At 41.4% G+C, this 15,674-nt stretch overlaps 1 protein-coding gene across 2 annotated transcripts in view; it reads left to right on the top strand.

The window, feature by feature from the left end:
* The window catches only part of adamts13 (ADAM metallopeptidase with thrombospondin type 1 motif, 13), a 19,778-nt gene continuing 4,104 nt past the window's right edge, over window positions 1–15,674 (top strand). The window contains exons 1-23 of one of the 2 annotated variants that reach the window (XM_081610522.1): window positions 1–80; window positions 2,530–5,732; window positions 6,280–6,325; window positions 6,483–6,616; window positions 6,895–6,978; window positions 7,174–7,298; window positions 8,485–8,631; window positions 9,194–9,328; window positions 9,914–10,064; window positions 10,180–10,284; window positions 10,372–10,523; window positions 10,601–10,664; window positions 11,927–12,053; window positions 12,159–12,307; window positions 12,390–12,510; window positions 12,591–12,671; window positions 12,759–12,940; window positions 14,009–14,162; window positions 14,265–14,394; window positions 14,514–14,693; window positions 14,845–15,043; window positions 15,119–15,221; window positions 15,308–15,437. In XM_081610522.1, coding sequence (XP_081466648.1) covers window positions 5,655–5,732; window positions 6,280–6,325; window positions 6,483–6,616; window positions 6,895–6,978; window positions 7,174–7,298; window positions 8,485–8,631; window positions 9,194–9,328; window positions 9,914–10,064; window positions 10,180–10,284; window positions 10,372–10,523; window positions 10,601–10,664; window positions 11,927–12,053; window positions 12,159–12,307; window positions 12,390–12,510; window positions 12,591–12,671; window positions 12,759–12,940; window positions 14,009–14,162; window positions 14,265–14,394; window positions 14,514–14,693; window positions 14,845–15,043; window positions 15,119–15,221; window positions 15,308–15,437 — 2,777 coding nt within the window. In that variant the 5' untranslated portion in view covers window positions 1–80; window positions 2,530–5,654. Of the gene's footprint in view, window positions 81–1,659; window positions 5,733–6,279; window positions 6,326–6,482; window positions 6,617–6,894; window positions 6,979–7,173; window positions 7,299–8,484; window positions 8,632–9,193; window positions 9,329–9,913; window positions 10,065–10,179; window positions 10,285–10,371; window positions 10,524–10,600; window positions 10,665–11,926; window positions 12,054–12,158; window positions 12,308–12,389; window positions 12,511–12,590; window positions 12,672–12,758; window positions 12,941–14,008; window positions 14,163–14,264; window positions 14,395–14,513; window positions 14,694–14,844; window positions 15,044–15,118; window positions 15,222–15,307; window positions 15,438–15,674 lie in introns of those variants that run through there. The other variant, XM_081610521.1, reaches the window with a different exon arrangement.

The raw sequence follows: 15,674 nt of genomic DNA, 5'->3' as shown, positions 1-15,674 counted from the left end.
CGGAGACGCTGACGTCGCGGTACCGACAGGCATACAGTGACTCTTTGTGTGCCCAGTCTTCACACGTGTCATTCAGAACTGTATGTATTACCTTTTAAAGTTATACTACGCTCTTAGGCTGTATTATGAAGTTGCCAACTTCATAATACAGTTTTTCATTTGATTTAGCTCAGATGAAAAATCCTTCTCTTCGGATTAGTTGACCACTAAGTGTTGGCATGGGCGGATTTTAACTCGGGTTGTGTCTGGGCACAACTACGCGAAACGCCCCCAGTTCTCCACCCCAATTCCTATAAAAGAAGCTTCCACAACTAAAACTGATGTAAACTATTCAGATAGAATTTCTGTTTTCCTTTTTTTTTTTACCTCCTATAGTTGTTTTTGTCCCTTTTTCACTATTTCTGTCACACTTAGATTTTTTTGTTTGTCTGTTTTGCATCTCTTTAACTTTGTGACTGTGAGGAAGATCTAAAACACACTAAATAAAGCATTCAGTGTAGAATTTAATTAATTCACTATGCATTCTTTAAAGATTGGGTGTTCTCATTAGAAACCAGAAATGTTTAAACAAACTCAAAAACAAGTGGTTATAAAAGAGAAGCTATATTTCTTTCTCATAGTCAAAAGTGGATGAGGAGAAACTTGAATTTAGATTTTCTTTGTGTGTTTAAAATTATAAAAATGAAACCAGCTGCAAAAAAATTCCCATTTTGTCACATTCTGACTCTCTATATATCTTTCTTTTCCCTAAAGTTTCACTTTGTAACATCACTGCAAGAAATGGTAGGGGCTAATATTGATATCTGGCTCAAAATAATTTTTGTATAAATATTTATCCAAATTTTTTCTTATCATTTTAAATATTTTTCATGTGTGGTTTCTTATGAGAAATTCCTCTTGCCCAAACATGCATGGACCATATTGAAATGTAAAGGGGTTAAATGCATTGATGTCAATAGTTTCCTATGTCAGAAACTTCAGTCTTTACATCCAGGTTTTCAAAACAGCTAAATTAACATGTTTACTGGACCCAGTGAAATTTAGTGTCCGTGATTATAAATACTGTAACTGCACTAATTCTTTATCTAAATAAATTATCCTGGTATCATTGAGGCGACTGGGGTTAAACTCATCATTTCATTTCTTCTCTTCAATGAATGCATATAAAAATAAGTATGCATTTGTGAGAAGGTAGAGCTAATTGTGGCAGTGGGAATGAAACAGTGGACCTTTATTTTGTTACCCTTATTTCACAAAAGTGGGAACACTGACTCCTTTTGTCCAATTGTTTGGCTATTTTCTGTCAAAGACAAACTCTAAAACCCCGGTCATCTAAAATGTGTAGAAGACCAATTTGAAACAGACCGTAATAGCCTACACATATATCGTAATAGATATTACGATATCGTAATATCGTAATAGATATTACGATATCTATTACTACGATATATGTCCATGCCTGCACATATATCATAATAGATATATGTGCAGATTTTGCTCATTTTTGATACTGGCATGCATCCACACAGAAAAAAAAAATCAAACTTGGAAGTGAAAGATCAGTGATCTGTTGTTTTCACTTACGTTTATCTGATTTCCTTCTGCACCACTGATGCAATGCCAAGTCCTTTTCCCACAAGTCTTATTAATAATTTTTTGCTGCTCTGAAAGTCAACGCTTGACTTAAAAGCTCAAAGCTCATGCAAGGCATTTCCAAGCACAGCCTTTCATTATTCTCCATGCATCCACAGCATGTAGCAGATGTTCATTTTAATAGATTTGTAAATTAACACTTTTGCGCCAGTGCTGCTCTTTGGCCTTTTGTTGGAGGGTTGGATCTGATAGGCTGCTTGACATTGGCAGCTTAGCTTGCTTTGCTTTGCCCTGGCTGCCCTGTACTCACTTAATGCATTCAGCTGAATCTCCAATTATCTCTCAGGTAGAGAGGAACTGAGAGTGTAGAAAAGAGGCCATTTGCAATGTGGAGTAATGAAAAACTGAACTACAGGTGCAGTTAAAATTTGCAGGATTTTTTTCAAACTTAATGAGGTTAGACATAATTGAAATAGCTGCACCTGTATTGACAAACACACAGTGCAGAAATGCAATTTTTCATGAGCAGCCGCATCCAGTACAGGGATAAAACCGCAATTGCTTTCCTTCTAAGCTACAGGACGGAGGTGTTTTTGTATGGGAAGCACACATATTGCTCTCCTACTGTTTTTAAACTGGCATTACTTCAGGGCCCAATTTACATTCCTTTTTGTTTTGTGGCTGTGTCACTGATAGAGAGCTCAAGAGAACATGCAGCACATTTAGGTCATCCCACGCTCATTTCCGAATCGTTGCTTCTGGAGACCTACACTTGCGGACCGAAATATGTCAGCGTTACATGTGACTCCCACTCTTTGATTATTCATTTACATTTAAACAGAAGCGAGATCTAATGCGGGCCTATTAAAGCAACAAATACTGTTAACTGTTGCCGGTTTTTTTTTCTTTCTTTCTTCTTCTTCTTATTTCTTCCAGGCATTACAGGAGCACTTCCCCTTGAAAGGATTCCGCGCAGTGACTGCATAATCGTCCATTTATAAGACAGCGTACACACATTACGATCATTAGCTCATCAGCAGCGGGGTGTCATTAAATTCCCTTGCAACTTTTTTTTTTTTTTTTTTTTGCATCACTGTAATATGGTGACATATGCTAATACAGCTGGAGTGTCTCCTGGAAGAAAGCCTAAAAGTGGAACGTATCTTTGTACGCTGTTGTGCCGCTGAGCTTCAGCTCCCTCAGTGTTGCATTACGCCCTGAAAAGTTATCATCTCAGGGCTGATGTTATAGGAGGACCAACACGGTATTCATCTTAACTTAGCAGAGAGAGAAGCATGGAAAGCAGCGAGAACTACCGTCAGCAGGAGGGCAGGAACAGTGTTGGGTTTGACAAAATTTCAGTGCACTGCATCTTGAAGAGTGAGTCACCTGTGCATAAGCAAATGACACAATGATTGAGCAAAAGATGTTTGGAAAACAGATGCTATAAGTCCATTTTAGTGGGGGGGGAGTTACGCCTTGCTGTAAGTTTTATTCAACATCTGATCCATCACTTTGGCAGTTTTATAAATAGTCATGCACCTAACTTGGAAAAGAAAATGCGATGAGTCAGACATGAATGGAGTGCTAGATTTAGCCAAGGCCTTCTGGTTGTGGCAGCAATTTATAGCTTTGAAAGATAAAAAAAAAAAAGCACAATCAAGCCAAGGCAATTTTGTTCTTTGCACACATCCGGCTTTTAAATCACCAGCTAGACTTCCAGCTTCTATAATTAACTTTTTTTTTTTCACTTTTTATAAATAAATACAGCCACAGTCTGCCATTTATTATTATTTAATCCTTGGGAAACCCATTGAGGGGAAGCCCTTATTCATATTGGTGCTGAGGTCCATTCATTACAATAAAACTATTTGGCACTGTAAAAAAAAAACACAAGAAATGCAATTAAAACTAAATAAAAAACAGAACAAGAATAACAGCTGAAGTCCACGAGAATGATCCAGAGTCATTGGGTTTTAAGCTTCAGCTTTTCATCAGACCAGATGTTTTCAGATATTGTTTTTTCTGTTTCTCAATTTCAGCGTTGTGAACTGAAAAGGTTTCTTGGCTCTCATAATTAACGTTTTAAGAGTCTGCAAAGAACATAAATTTAACACATGAAAAGTCTAGAAGAGTTTAAACCTAGTTAAGAATTAAGTAGCTCTTTTAGAATGGGATTAAATGATAACCACAGGTCTAGAATGGTGTAATGAGAGAAATGTAAACATCAATAGGGATTTTTTTTCATCAACATAAAACTGGAAGCAAAAACTGGATACTGAAGAGATACTATTATTAATATAAATGATAAACATTAATGGTTTAATCCTTAAGCCCTTTCTAGATAATATATATGAACTAAATTTCTTAACTGTGTCTGAATTTCTTTAGATATAGGCATGACGTGTTGCTTTTGGCATCTCCTAGCCCGTCTCCTGTTTTCAGAAATAATTTCTCAATGTTACCAGTTTGGAAGTAATCAGGCTTGGGTGTGACTAATGAAATTCAGCTCAACTTTCCAAAACGTGCTCTTCCAATGTGACAAAATAACAATAGTACAGTGTAAGTAGAACACAGCTGAAGCAACAGATGGAGATGATGACAAAGAGCAGGATTTAAACGGCAGTCCTGTAATGCACCAAATGACATCCACTCCAAATGAGTGCATCTTCAAATCTGACACAAGAGGTCAAGCTTCATAATTAGATGCACTCTCATAATTCTTGTTTTTACATTAAAAAAGGGAACTCTGCAATGGAATTCTAGCAAAACTGATAGGGATGCTTAGCTTCCTGCTCTAAACTTCTTGACAAATGAACAGCTTCCTCCCCTTTATCTAAAAACTGCAACCGAACAACATTTTCCTGAGGCATCATCTGCTTGTGCCCGCTTGAGTATCCCATATGGCTAGTTATGTATAATTTAGGACTTCATAAATATAAAATCCCTTGCTCCCCTCTGAGGGAACAGAGATGGGCGTGAAAGATAGAGCGGCATTTATCACAGTCTTGTGCTTGACAGATCCAGCACCGAGGTTTCAGCTGAGCGCCGATGCCGGCGTTGCGGCCGCGCCAGCCAGCTGTTAATCCAGACTGACAACAGGCAGAACAACAGCAGATGGGCTTTTGGGTCCCAGAGTTGCTGAGATAAACTACAGCCCTTCAGGAAAGAGGGGTGCTGAGCAGAGCTGAAGAAATACTTGGAGAGGAGAGTAAACCTCGTTGTCACTTATCTGGGGTGGAAATTTATGGATGAAGCTATTAAAACTAATGTCCAGATGTATTAAGTTTAGCAAGATGACTGAAGTTTTTTTTTTTTTTTTTTTTACTTCAAAGGAAAAAAAAAAACTTTTGTCAGTGAAATCCTAATTTTTTGGTTTTACTGTTTTCCATTGTATAAATGGAGCATTTTAAAATACAAATACACTCAGAATTCACTTCCCTCTTCATATGCAGCTTATCTTTGGCTTTATGACTTCGACGAGTTTCAGGGATGTCACTCTTTTTACATTGTTCTGAAGAGAACTGCATTCCTCTTCATTCATGTTCCGGTAAAGGATCGAGTCTGCCCTCTAGAGGCTGAGAAAGTCAGTGACACTCTGGGATATTTGTGACAGCAGGAGGGGTTCATCTGGTAGTTAACGCAGCCTGAACATAAATGTGGGAGAATCTGAAAGTGACTTTTGGTTTCTTAATAAAGCATATAAAACCCCCCACTTCTCAGTGGTCCTATTTGATTTCCATCAGAAATATTTCTAATATATGATGCCTTTCCTTTAATTGTAACATTTATGCAGTTTCAATACTCTGAAGCAAGGCCAGATTTTACACTTATTAGTCATTTTACAAATCCAATAAGAGATGCCCTTTTGATCCCAAATCTGGGGGGAAAAAAAAATCAGGAAATGACGTATGGCACACATCAACTTTGTCCCTACTGTTTACATAAACACTAATGGCTAGACTCAGTCCCACATGAGCAGGAGGGAACATATATATATATATATAGCCTGAGCGTCGCAGCAGAGCAGGTAGACATACAGAAAAAAGGAGGGGAAAAAAATGTTTATTATGACTGCAGTCTGTCTTCTGCTCCTACTGCCTGGCTTCAGCGCTCTAATGGGATCTCCTCAGGATGAGGTAGGTGGAAAGCTGCAGGCGAGCAGGAGCTCTGCGGCAGACGATTCTGCTTCTCACTGAGCTCTGACAAAGTGCATTGAACTCTTCCAACTTTAAACTGGGAAAAACTGAACTTTTTTCTGAGGAACCGCGTCTTACTTTGTCTAAATGGAGCCTTTTCAAATACAAATACTGAATTTTGGTGAGGTAAAATGAAGATACGATACGTTGTTTTACAATGTTTTCCCCAGAACACAATTTGAAAAATCAGGTGCTACACTAAAATTTGTGTAGTTGTATTTACTCTGAAACCCCTAAATCAGTCTGTGGTAAGAGTACGGAAACATTTATGCTCTCCGTTCAATCTTAATGAGTTTGAATAATTTTACAAACAAAGAATAGGCAAAGAGACTTTCCTTTTACATCAAAATGATACTGAGTTGCTTTTTCATGTACTATGATGACTTGAATAGAGGCTTGGGATTTTAAGGCTGTTGAAATGGTATAAATACACTAAAAATGTTCTTTTGAGTTTAACTAAACTAATGCTGTTTCTTCCTCACAAAAGCTACAGGTCAAATTCTCCGCTTTAGATTCCTCTGCAGACACCACAGGTACCTAAGGACACAGTTAAAATGGTCATTTATCTGCTTCATTGTTAATATAAAACAATTGCATGTAGTCTCAGTAACTGTTTCGGAGCAACGGCTGTGCCCAAAAAGGAGTTTCTCGTTGTCCATCTCCACAAAGCGTTTTTCTTTTTGTTCATAGTAAGCGACCGTTTGCGTCGCTCAACTCTGATTCCTGACATCACGCATCTGGAGCTGCTGGTGGTCGTGGGGCCGGACGTCCAGCAGGTCCACAAGCAGGACACGGAACGATACATCCTTACCAACCTCAATATCGTGAGTCTACATACATAGACTTTCAGTAGAAGCATTCCTCTCTGAGCGATTTTAGAAACTGTGGATGGAAATGTAGGTCAAACATACGGTTAGGCTGCAATAAGGAGCGATCAATAAATAATGAAGAAGTATATTAGAAGGGGGGGATGTGTTTTGAAGTTGTACAGTATATCCTGAAACGTTCCAGTGATAGGCTCTGCAGGGCACTGCAACAGCTTAATCACACTCTGAGCAGCGGAAAATATAACGATCTTATAAATAATGTAAATTTTGGATAGGCCTCTGAGCTGTTGAGAGACATGACCCTGGGTGCCAACATGAGGGTTCACCTGGTTCGCATGATCATCCTGTCGGAGCCAGAGGTAAGAGGTTGCAGAAACATGATGTGATCCTCAAAAGGGAAATTACGCTCTATGCGAAGTTTAACTCAGTTTTATAGTGTAAAGGTGATAAGGCATTCATAGAAACACCACTATGACTTAAAATGACTCTGAATGTGTAGATACATTTTTACAGCGATGCTCTAACTCATATTTTTGCTGTGGATAATCTTCCAGCCAGAGATCCAGATGTCCACCAACATCACCTCGTCTCTGAGGAGTGTGTGCGACTGGGGTAGAAGGATCAACCCCTCCAATGACTCAGACCCGCTACACGCTGACCTCCTGCTGTACATAACAAGGCATGGATGCATTCCCTGGCATTTAAAGTAGACATATTTTACATGCCTTGTAAAAATCCATCAAAGTCCCTTTACTATTGTCACATTTTGTAACTTTGAAACCACAAATCTGAACATATTATACTGGGATTTTATGAAATCGACCAATGCTAACAACACATAAATATGCTTTGAATTCATTCCAGCTCAGTGAAGCTCTGGCTGCATGTTTACGGTTATCGAAGAGGTAAAAGGTTGATCTTTACCAACAGTTCTACAAAGTTTTATCCAAGGATTGATTTTTTTTTAATTAGCTTCCACAGCTGAAAAAAAGCCAGCCCACAGCATCATACTTCCTGTCTAATGTGTTCCTTGGACTTTATGATGATGTTAGTTCAGTAATGTTCCCCCAACAGTAGCAGTAACCTTCACAGAACAGTTGTGGTTGGACTTAATAAGCTGGTGACTTCTGAAGGAGAATCAGCTCAGTAAGTCCAACCACATGCAAATTAAGTGGTGAATCAGAAGCTGTCCTCCACACAGGGAGAGCAGATGTGGATTTCATTTAGTGGTATTAAGAGTAAATTAGGATGAATAATATGAACGCGGGGCTGCACAGTGGTGCAGTTGGTAGAGCTGTTGCCTTGCAGCAAGAAGGTTCTGGGTTTGATTCCCGGCCTGGGGTCTTTCTGCATGGAGTTTGCATGTTCTCCCTGTGCGTGCGTGGGTTTTCTCCGGGTACTCCGGTTTCCTCCCACAGTCCAAAAACATGACTGTCAGGTTAATTGGCCTCTCCAAATTGTCCCTAGGTGTGTGTGTGCATGGTTGTGTGTCCTGTGTGTCTCTGTGTTGCCCTGCGACAGACTGGCGACCTGTCCAGGGTGTACCCCGCCTCTCGCCCGAAACGTTGGCTGGAGATGGGCACCAGCACCCCTCCCGACCCCACTGAGGGAAAAAGGGTGCAAGAAAATGGATGGATGGAATATGAACGCGCTTTTCATTTTCTTTTAAAAAAAAACTTACTTTCCTCCGACTTCATGTTTATGTGCTACCTTGTTTCGGTCTCTAAGATCAAATCTGAATAGATAGTGCACATTCAAGTTTGTGGTTGAAACATGGTAAAATGTGGGCGGGATTACTTTTGCAGGGCACTGTGTCTTACTCCCGAACAAATAAGGCGACAATCTAAATATGTCGTAACCATCAGGTATGACCTGGAGCTGCCCGACGGGAACAAGCAGGTCAGGGGGGTGACACAGCTGGGAGGGGTCTGCTCCAAAGACTGGAGCTGTGTGATCACAGAGGACACGGGATTCGACCTGGGCATCACCATCGCTCACGAAGTCGGCCACAGGTACAACACCGAGCCATCCGTCAGTCTGCAGTCAGCCTAATAATCTGGGGTTTTACAGACGCCTCCATTTAGATGATTCTCTAATTTATAGTTGTTTGAAAGTATTATTCTTTTTTGATATCTGAGCCAGCAGAATTTGGCATAAGTCACAGAGAAAGTGTCCAGTTGCCCCACTTGCTCCTTAATAATTCATGTAAAACTATAACTCTTGTGTTGCTAAAAGCATAAGTAGGACATAAAGTCAAGTGCCCAAATGATTGAAATATTTTCAGATCATTATTCAAATAAAACGACAAAAGGGCTGCTAAATTTTTAATGACGCAATAAAATTGAATTAGAATGAGAGCTGTTCAAAGCGAACAGCTTTAAGGCAGGGTCTTTAAGGGCTCTTAATCCTTCATAATCCTTTTTTATCACTCGGAGAGCAGGTGTAGTACTGATCTAAGAAACGATTAATAAACGGCAATTATACGACGGCTTTAAATGCCACCAGTCTTCATGCTGGATTGGTTCTGCACTAAGGTTACTTCTGCAATTTTCAACGCCATTGCCTGGCGTTTAGCTTCGGAATCGACCACGACGGATCGGCGAACGGCTGCAGTCGGAGCGGCTTCATGATGGCCTCGGACGGAGGCTACAACAGCGTGGATCTGACCTGGTCCCCCTGCAGCAGACAGCAGCTTCTCACCTTCTTCAGGTGGGCCAACAATCACACAGACCTCAGTGCTGCCAAAAGGGAATTTCTTCTACAAGTTAAACGTTTTCATTTCTTTAATTTTTTTTTTTTTTGTCCTTTTGAAATCTTGAGTTTGGTCAGTTCCCGGCTATTGGAGTAGAAGTGGTTGGTTTGTAAGAGCTGTCTGAGGCCTTAAGCAAAAGATTGTAATTAAGACTATAAGCAATCTTCAAGTCACATTTTCCTCTACATTAAAAATAATTCATGAATGGAGGGTAAACAAAAAAAAACTTCCAACATTCCCAGCAGGTCTTGCTATCCGAACTAGCATACACTGTAAGCAACGTCCAATATGGTAACAGGAATCTCCAAAAACACTAAAACGTCAACACGGCAACTAAAGCTGGCTCTTGCTGCTCTTCATATGACCATGTATGTCTCTATAATCAGAAAGACGCCTCACATGTTTAACTTCTGTGGGATGTGTGCAAGGAGACGACGTTTGGTCTCTTAAAAAAAAACCACATAAAAACCAAACCATATACATGAATATTTTCACTCTTAAGTATTTGGGAAATTAGACATCAATCTATTTAATATTCGCAGTGAAGGGGGAGCTGAATGTGTGAAGGATTTCCCCGCACTGAGAGGCTCCCTGCAGGACTGGAAGCCCGGGCTGTATTACGGCGTTGACGACCAGTGTCGCATAGCCTTTGGCAGCACTGCCAGAGCCTGCTCCTTCTCCAATCCTGACCTGGTACGCCGCCTGTAATATTAGCTCTGGAACACTAGGTGGCACCCCCCAACTTCGTGGAAGTATGCATGCAATTCCACTGTACGTGTCGATTCATGTTCGTCTAATTTTCGAACAGCCGGCTTGCCGTGCTCTGTCCTGTCATGTTAAACCCGAAGACATCAGCTCCTGTAAACGCCTCCTGGTTCCACTGCTGGATGGAACAGAGTGCGCACCCAATCAGGTAACACTCTGCTTATGGAGAAATGCTGCCGCAGTCATCCCAGAGTCGAGGAGTAAACACAAGCACATTGTTCATTCTGTCTTCTAGTGGTGTCTGAAGGGACGCTGTGTGTCCCCAGATGACTTCGGCGTCTCTGTCGTAGTCAACGGCTCCTGGTCCAGATGGTCTGGGTTTTCCTCCTGCTCCCGGACGTGTGGCGGAGGGGTCATGCTCCGTACGAGGGAATGCAACAACCCCAGGTGGCAACTGTCACGCAAGCATTAGTATCTGCTCGACAGAGCTTCGTCTTAAAGAAGTGCGTGTGACGTGTTTTCAGACCTGCTTTTGGAGGGAATGACTGTGACGGCCCAGATATCGAGGCTGAACTTTGTAACCAGCTGGTGAGTTCTCTCTGGTTTTGTTTACACTGGGCCTCGCAAAAGTTTAGAGCTTCATTCTCCATGAAGCTCCAAACATTTGAGTGTGAATACATCATTTAAACAAGACCATTCCATCATGGCTGCCTACAAGAAGGCTGCAACCTTTGACCCTGTGTAAGATTTTTGTAGCCTCCAACAAGCATTTCTTTGAGGAATGCCCTGTATTTACCATAAATTCTGATCCGCTTTCTTGTCCCAGCTGATGTAAAGCAACCTCCCAGCGTCATGTTGCTACAACTGTGTTTCACAGTATTTTCAGTGATGTGTTGTTTTTTTCCAAAATTTTGCAAACTGCAAATGAAAGCTAAAATTTTTTGCATAAAGATTAGATTTTCTGAGTGGATTAAGTTGGTATATGAAGCAAACATGAAGTTTGTAAGTACAACAAAAATAACTATGAAATCTTAAAGGCTTGCTAAAACCTTCGCAAAGCACTGTAGATCAGTATCAGCTTTTTTTATGTTTGTTTCTTAGTTTTAGTTATGTTAAATGTCCAAGATATTAACATTTAACATTGCAATAAAAAGCAAAGACAGACTTAAGTTAGCTAGTGCTCTGCCACAGCAATGCGTGGAAGAGCACAGAAGAGCAAAGGAAGTAAGTTAAGTTCCATAAGACTCATGAAACTTGATGTTCCTAAACTCAAGTACACCTGGCTGCAGCAAACAGAAAGGGGCGGGAACTGACCGCTGTCAGTCTCATACCTTATTTGGAAACGGGACCATTGCACTCCAGAACTCAAGGGGGCGCCATTTCCTATATTATCCGCGGTCTCCCGATTTTATTTTCTTTTGAAATCTGTGATATATCTTCATCTTTAGAAAGGAGTTTAACTCTCAGCATGTATTTGAATTTTTCTCTTTTATTTACTTCAGCGCAGCTCACAGTTTTTTGTTTTACAAATTACGTAGCTTTCGGTATACTTCTAAATCTGCTCCTTAGTCGCATCTTTTCGGGCTTGCTACTGCCTTTAGTGGCGTGGGGGTGGTAGCACAACTATGTAACTAATGCGTACACGAATTTTAACATACTGAATGCAGTAAGTTCATGTTACTCAACATGCTTGTCGCTCTCCACATGCTATTGAGTACGTTGTAGCTTACTTTGTCAGTGATGCTAACGTTTAGCATCAGAACGCTGGCGACAGGCAAATTTTTAGTTGACAGCTGCTCTATAGCGCAGAGCAAGATGTAAAAAAAATCCTTCCACCCATGTTGCTTTAGCCTTGCGAGCGGACCCAGTTGGACTTCATGGCAGAGCAGTGTTCCCAAACAGACCCCCAGCCTTTATACTTGCTTCCCAACACTGCCTCCTTCTACAAATGGATCCCTGCTATCGGCTTTGTCAAAGGTGATGGTAATCTAAACATTTCTAACATGTTTTCTACTTTCTTTTTTTAAAAACAGAGACAATCAGTATCATATTTTTTTATTTTTCCAATTTGGTGACAATCAGGGGATGAGCAGTGCAGATACATGTGTCAGTCAGATGGAGAGAGCTTCATAGTGAGCCGTGGGTCTTATTTTGCGGATGGGACTCGCTGCAAGTCAGACGTCTCAACTCCTTACGGCGCAACAGCTGCTTGTCTTCGAGGGAGATGTCAGGTGAAAAGAATAAACATGTCAACAGAGTCAAGTCGGTTTCCTTTTGGTACGTCTTTACACTTGCTTTTGACTCTGCGATCAGGTGTTCGGCTGCGATGGCGTGCTGCACTCTGGGAAGGCGTGGGATGTGTGCGGGGTGTGTGGTGGAGATGGGTCCACCTGTATTTTGACATCCGACTCGTACAGCGGCGGCGGTGCCAAAGGTAACAAATGACTGGATAACTACTTGCCTTTCGTGACCTTGTACCACAGGTAACTGTCTCTTTCCTCTTTTCACGTAAAGACTACAACACGTTTCTCACTCTGCCGGTGAATGCCACTCAGGTCCATGTTGTCAACAGGGCGCCTGTCTTCACTCATTTAGGTGGGTGGAATCACTTTATTAGAGTTACGTTTCAACAACAGCGTATTTGGTAAATGTAGAGCATGTGAGGTTGTCCTATGTCTGCAGCTGTGATGGTCGGGGATCAGTACATCGTGTCTGGATCGGGTACCATGGCTCTGAATACCACCCATCCCTCACCACTAGATGACGACCACGTAGAGTACCGCCTTCACCTGACTCCTGACCTTTTACCCGAGATGGAAGAGGTGGTAGTACCTGGTCCTCTGAAACAGGAGATAACCATGCAGGTCAGGAAAAAGGGTGGAATTTCTCAAATTACTCAAAAAAATTTTATTTCACACAAGATCCAAGATGGCTTTAGCGGATGAGGAACAGTAACACCTTGACCATAATCATGGTGCTACTCCGCTATTAGTACTAAACAGTAGTATTGGTACAAAACAGCCTTTGCTCACAGAATACAAATGATATATTTTTTAACAATTGTATTAACACTGTCAGTCAATTGCCGCCTCCAGACTCCCAGATGCACAATTTAGAAATGGAGGGTTTCCCAAAGTGTATTGTAAGCCTGGCGGGCCACCAGGCTTTACTTTACCTATAACAGTTATAACGTCATTGGAAAGTACACAGATATGTATTTAGTGGCAACTGCAGCCCAACTGAGAGTGTATGTGACAGTCTACAACGTGTCTAAAAACACACATTTAGATTCAGGTATACCAATCTTTGATTATGGCAAAGTATTTGTTCACGAATTGTTTGTTTCAGCTGCTTACTGAGGTCATTTTGTTTATAGCCTGAGAAACAGGGGGGATAAAGTGCCTCTGGTAGCTTTTTATTAAATTAGGTGGAGAGTTGCCAGCCCAGTGAAGGTGTAATGAGGTTTCATTGGCATAAGGCCAACATGGCCGCTCCTCCTTTGAATTTGCTGATGATCAACCCACACAGGTACGTGTGTGAGCCACATGTTATGGTTGAGCTACTTCTGCTGCACCAGACTCCGCCATGCAGATCTGAGGACCTCAGATCTGTTATCACCACAATAATTAACTGTACAACCTGTAACCATTACAATTTTTAAATTTTTTTTGCACACTCATACCAGTTGGGTTAAATTTCACGCTCCGTCATGCGTAACAGGACGCACGGTGTGTTGTTAATGCATCCCAAAGGACGTCTCTGTCAGGACTGTGCAGAGTCTATCCACGAGTTGGAGGTTTTTATATAAAAAAAATGTCCAAAATCAGTGTGAAGGAGGCCTTTGTACCTACAAATAAAGGAGTGCTTATCTGTAGTTCATTGTCCATCTTTGAGATTAGGCATCTGATGTTTGTAATTACTTTTTATTTCAGGTCTATCGAAAATATGGAAAGGAATATGGTGAAAAAACAAATCCAAACATCAGCTTTCAGTTTTATGTGCCAAGAAGCAAGTCTTTGACAGACAGCTCACCCAGAGGCAAATGGGCTCCGTTAGCAACACCCTGCTCTGTCACTTGTGGATTGGGTAAATAAATAAGTAGAAGTATCTAATGATAAATGTGTGTAATAAATGGTATACATGTGATGAAATAATACATCCTCCCAAGCTTTTTTTATTCTTCCCTAGGTATACAGAGGAATGAGCATGTCTGCGTAGATGAAGACACCAACAAGCTTTTGAAGCCACACTACTGTAAAGCCTCTCCTCCACCCACAGCACTACACACAACCTGTCAGCTTCCCTCCTGTCCCCCCAGGTTAGCTTCACTCTCAGTTCCGTTTTTCTTTTTTTTTTTTTTCTGTTTTTCTTCTCGTCCTCCCTTTGCAGGTACGCATGGCCCAAATGACTACACGTGAATAATTTACTGTTTTGCAGGTGGGATGCAGGAAATTTCGGGGTCTGCAGTGCCTCCTGTGGCGGCGGGTTTCGGGTGCGTCACGTGCGATGTGTTCAAAAGCGTGAACACATCGTGGTAAAGGTTCCCGATTCACAGTGCTCCACAGATACCGCTCCCCACCCTGTGGAAAAATGTAACCTGCACCACTGCCCTGCCAGGTGTAACCTGTGATTTATCAATGATTATGTGACCTTTAATGTATTTGTTTTGCAGATACAATCATTTGCTCCAGTGATCACAGAATATAGAAGACTTTGTTAAATATATTTTCCTGCTCCTTTGGTGTAATTTGAAGCACTTTATCTTCAGATGGTCTGTCTCAGAGCCGGGGAACTGCTCTGCTGTGTGTGGACCGGGGGAAGCAGAACGCAGTGTGTCTTGCGTCCGGCAAGAAGGCGGCTTAGATGTCGAGGTGGACCACAGCTTTTGCTTAAATCAGATCAGACCTCCAGATTCGGTGCCATGTGTGGTGGACGTCTGCCCCATTGGGTGGGACTCTAAGGGGGAGGTAAAGTCATAAAGGCATTGAATTTTTGAGTTTAATTACCTAATTCAACCCCTAAGCATTGTTTGTCTTGACCAGGAGCGGCCCAGTTTAAAGTCTGGCCTGCTTCCACGCTCCAGACAGACTCCTGTGTATGTCTGGAGCCCCGTAGTCAGCCAGTGTTCTAGGAGCTGTGGGAATGGTAAGCTGAGAGCTGTTAAGCCGTAGTCACTTCAGAACCTTCTCCTTCGGTGTAGTAACTCAAGGCCCAATGCTCATGCGTGAAAGGAACCCTACAGGTTTGGTTTTCTTGTGTGGATCACCAGACCAGACTGGGGGTTCCTGACTTCCACTGTGACTCCTCCAGCAAACCAGAGCCGCACACTGAGATGTGTGGTTTTTCTCCCTGCCCTCCAATGTGAGAAACTTTTAATTTAACAACTATTTGCATTTTGTTTGTAGCATTAACAGCGCTGCTTTGATTTGCAATCATATAAAAAAGGAAGGAAAATAAAACAGCTTTCAAAATTTGCTCTAAGTAAACATTTCAAAGGTGCCCAGATCCTTTTTCATTCTAATATCCTAACCAAAAACAAAATGCTTTCAAAAGGTAACTCATATTTGAGTAACGTAATGCCAGTATAAGTTAAATACA

Source organism: Poecilia reticulata, chromosome 9, assembly GCF_904066995.2.
Source record: "Poecilia reticulata chromosome 9, P_reticulata-male-v2, whole genome shotgun sequence".
Classification (NCBI taxonomy): Eukaryota; Metazoa; Chordata; class Actinopteri; order Cyprinodontiformes; family Poeciliidae; genus Poecilia; species Poecilia reticulata.
Note: the sequence above shows the minus strand (reverse complement) of the source record. Positions and strands in the feature narration are given on the sequence as shown.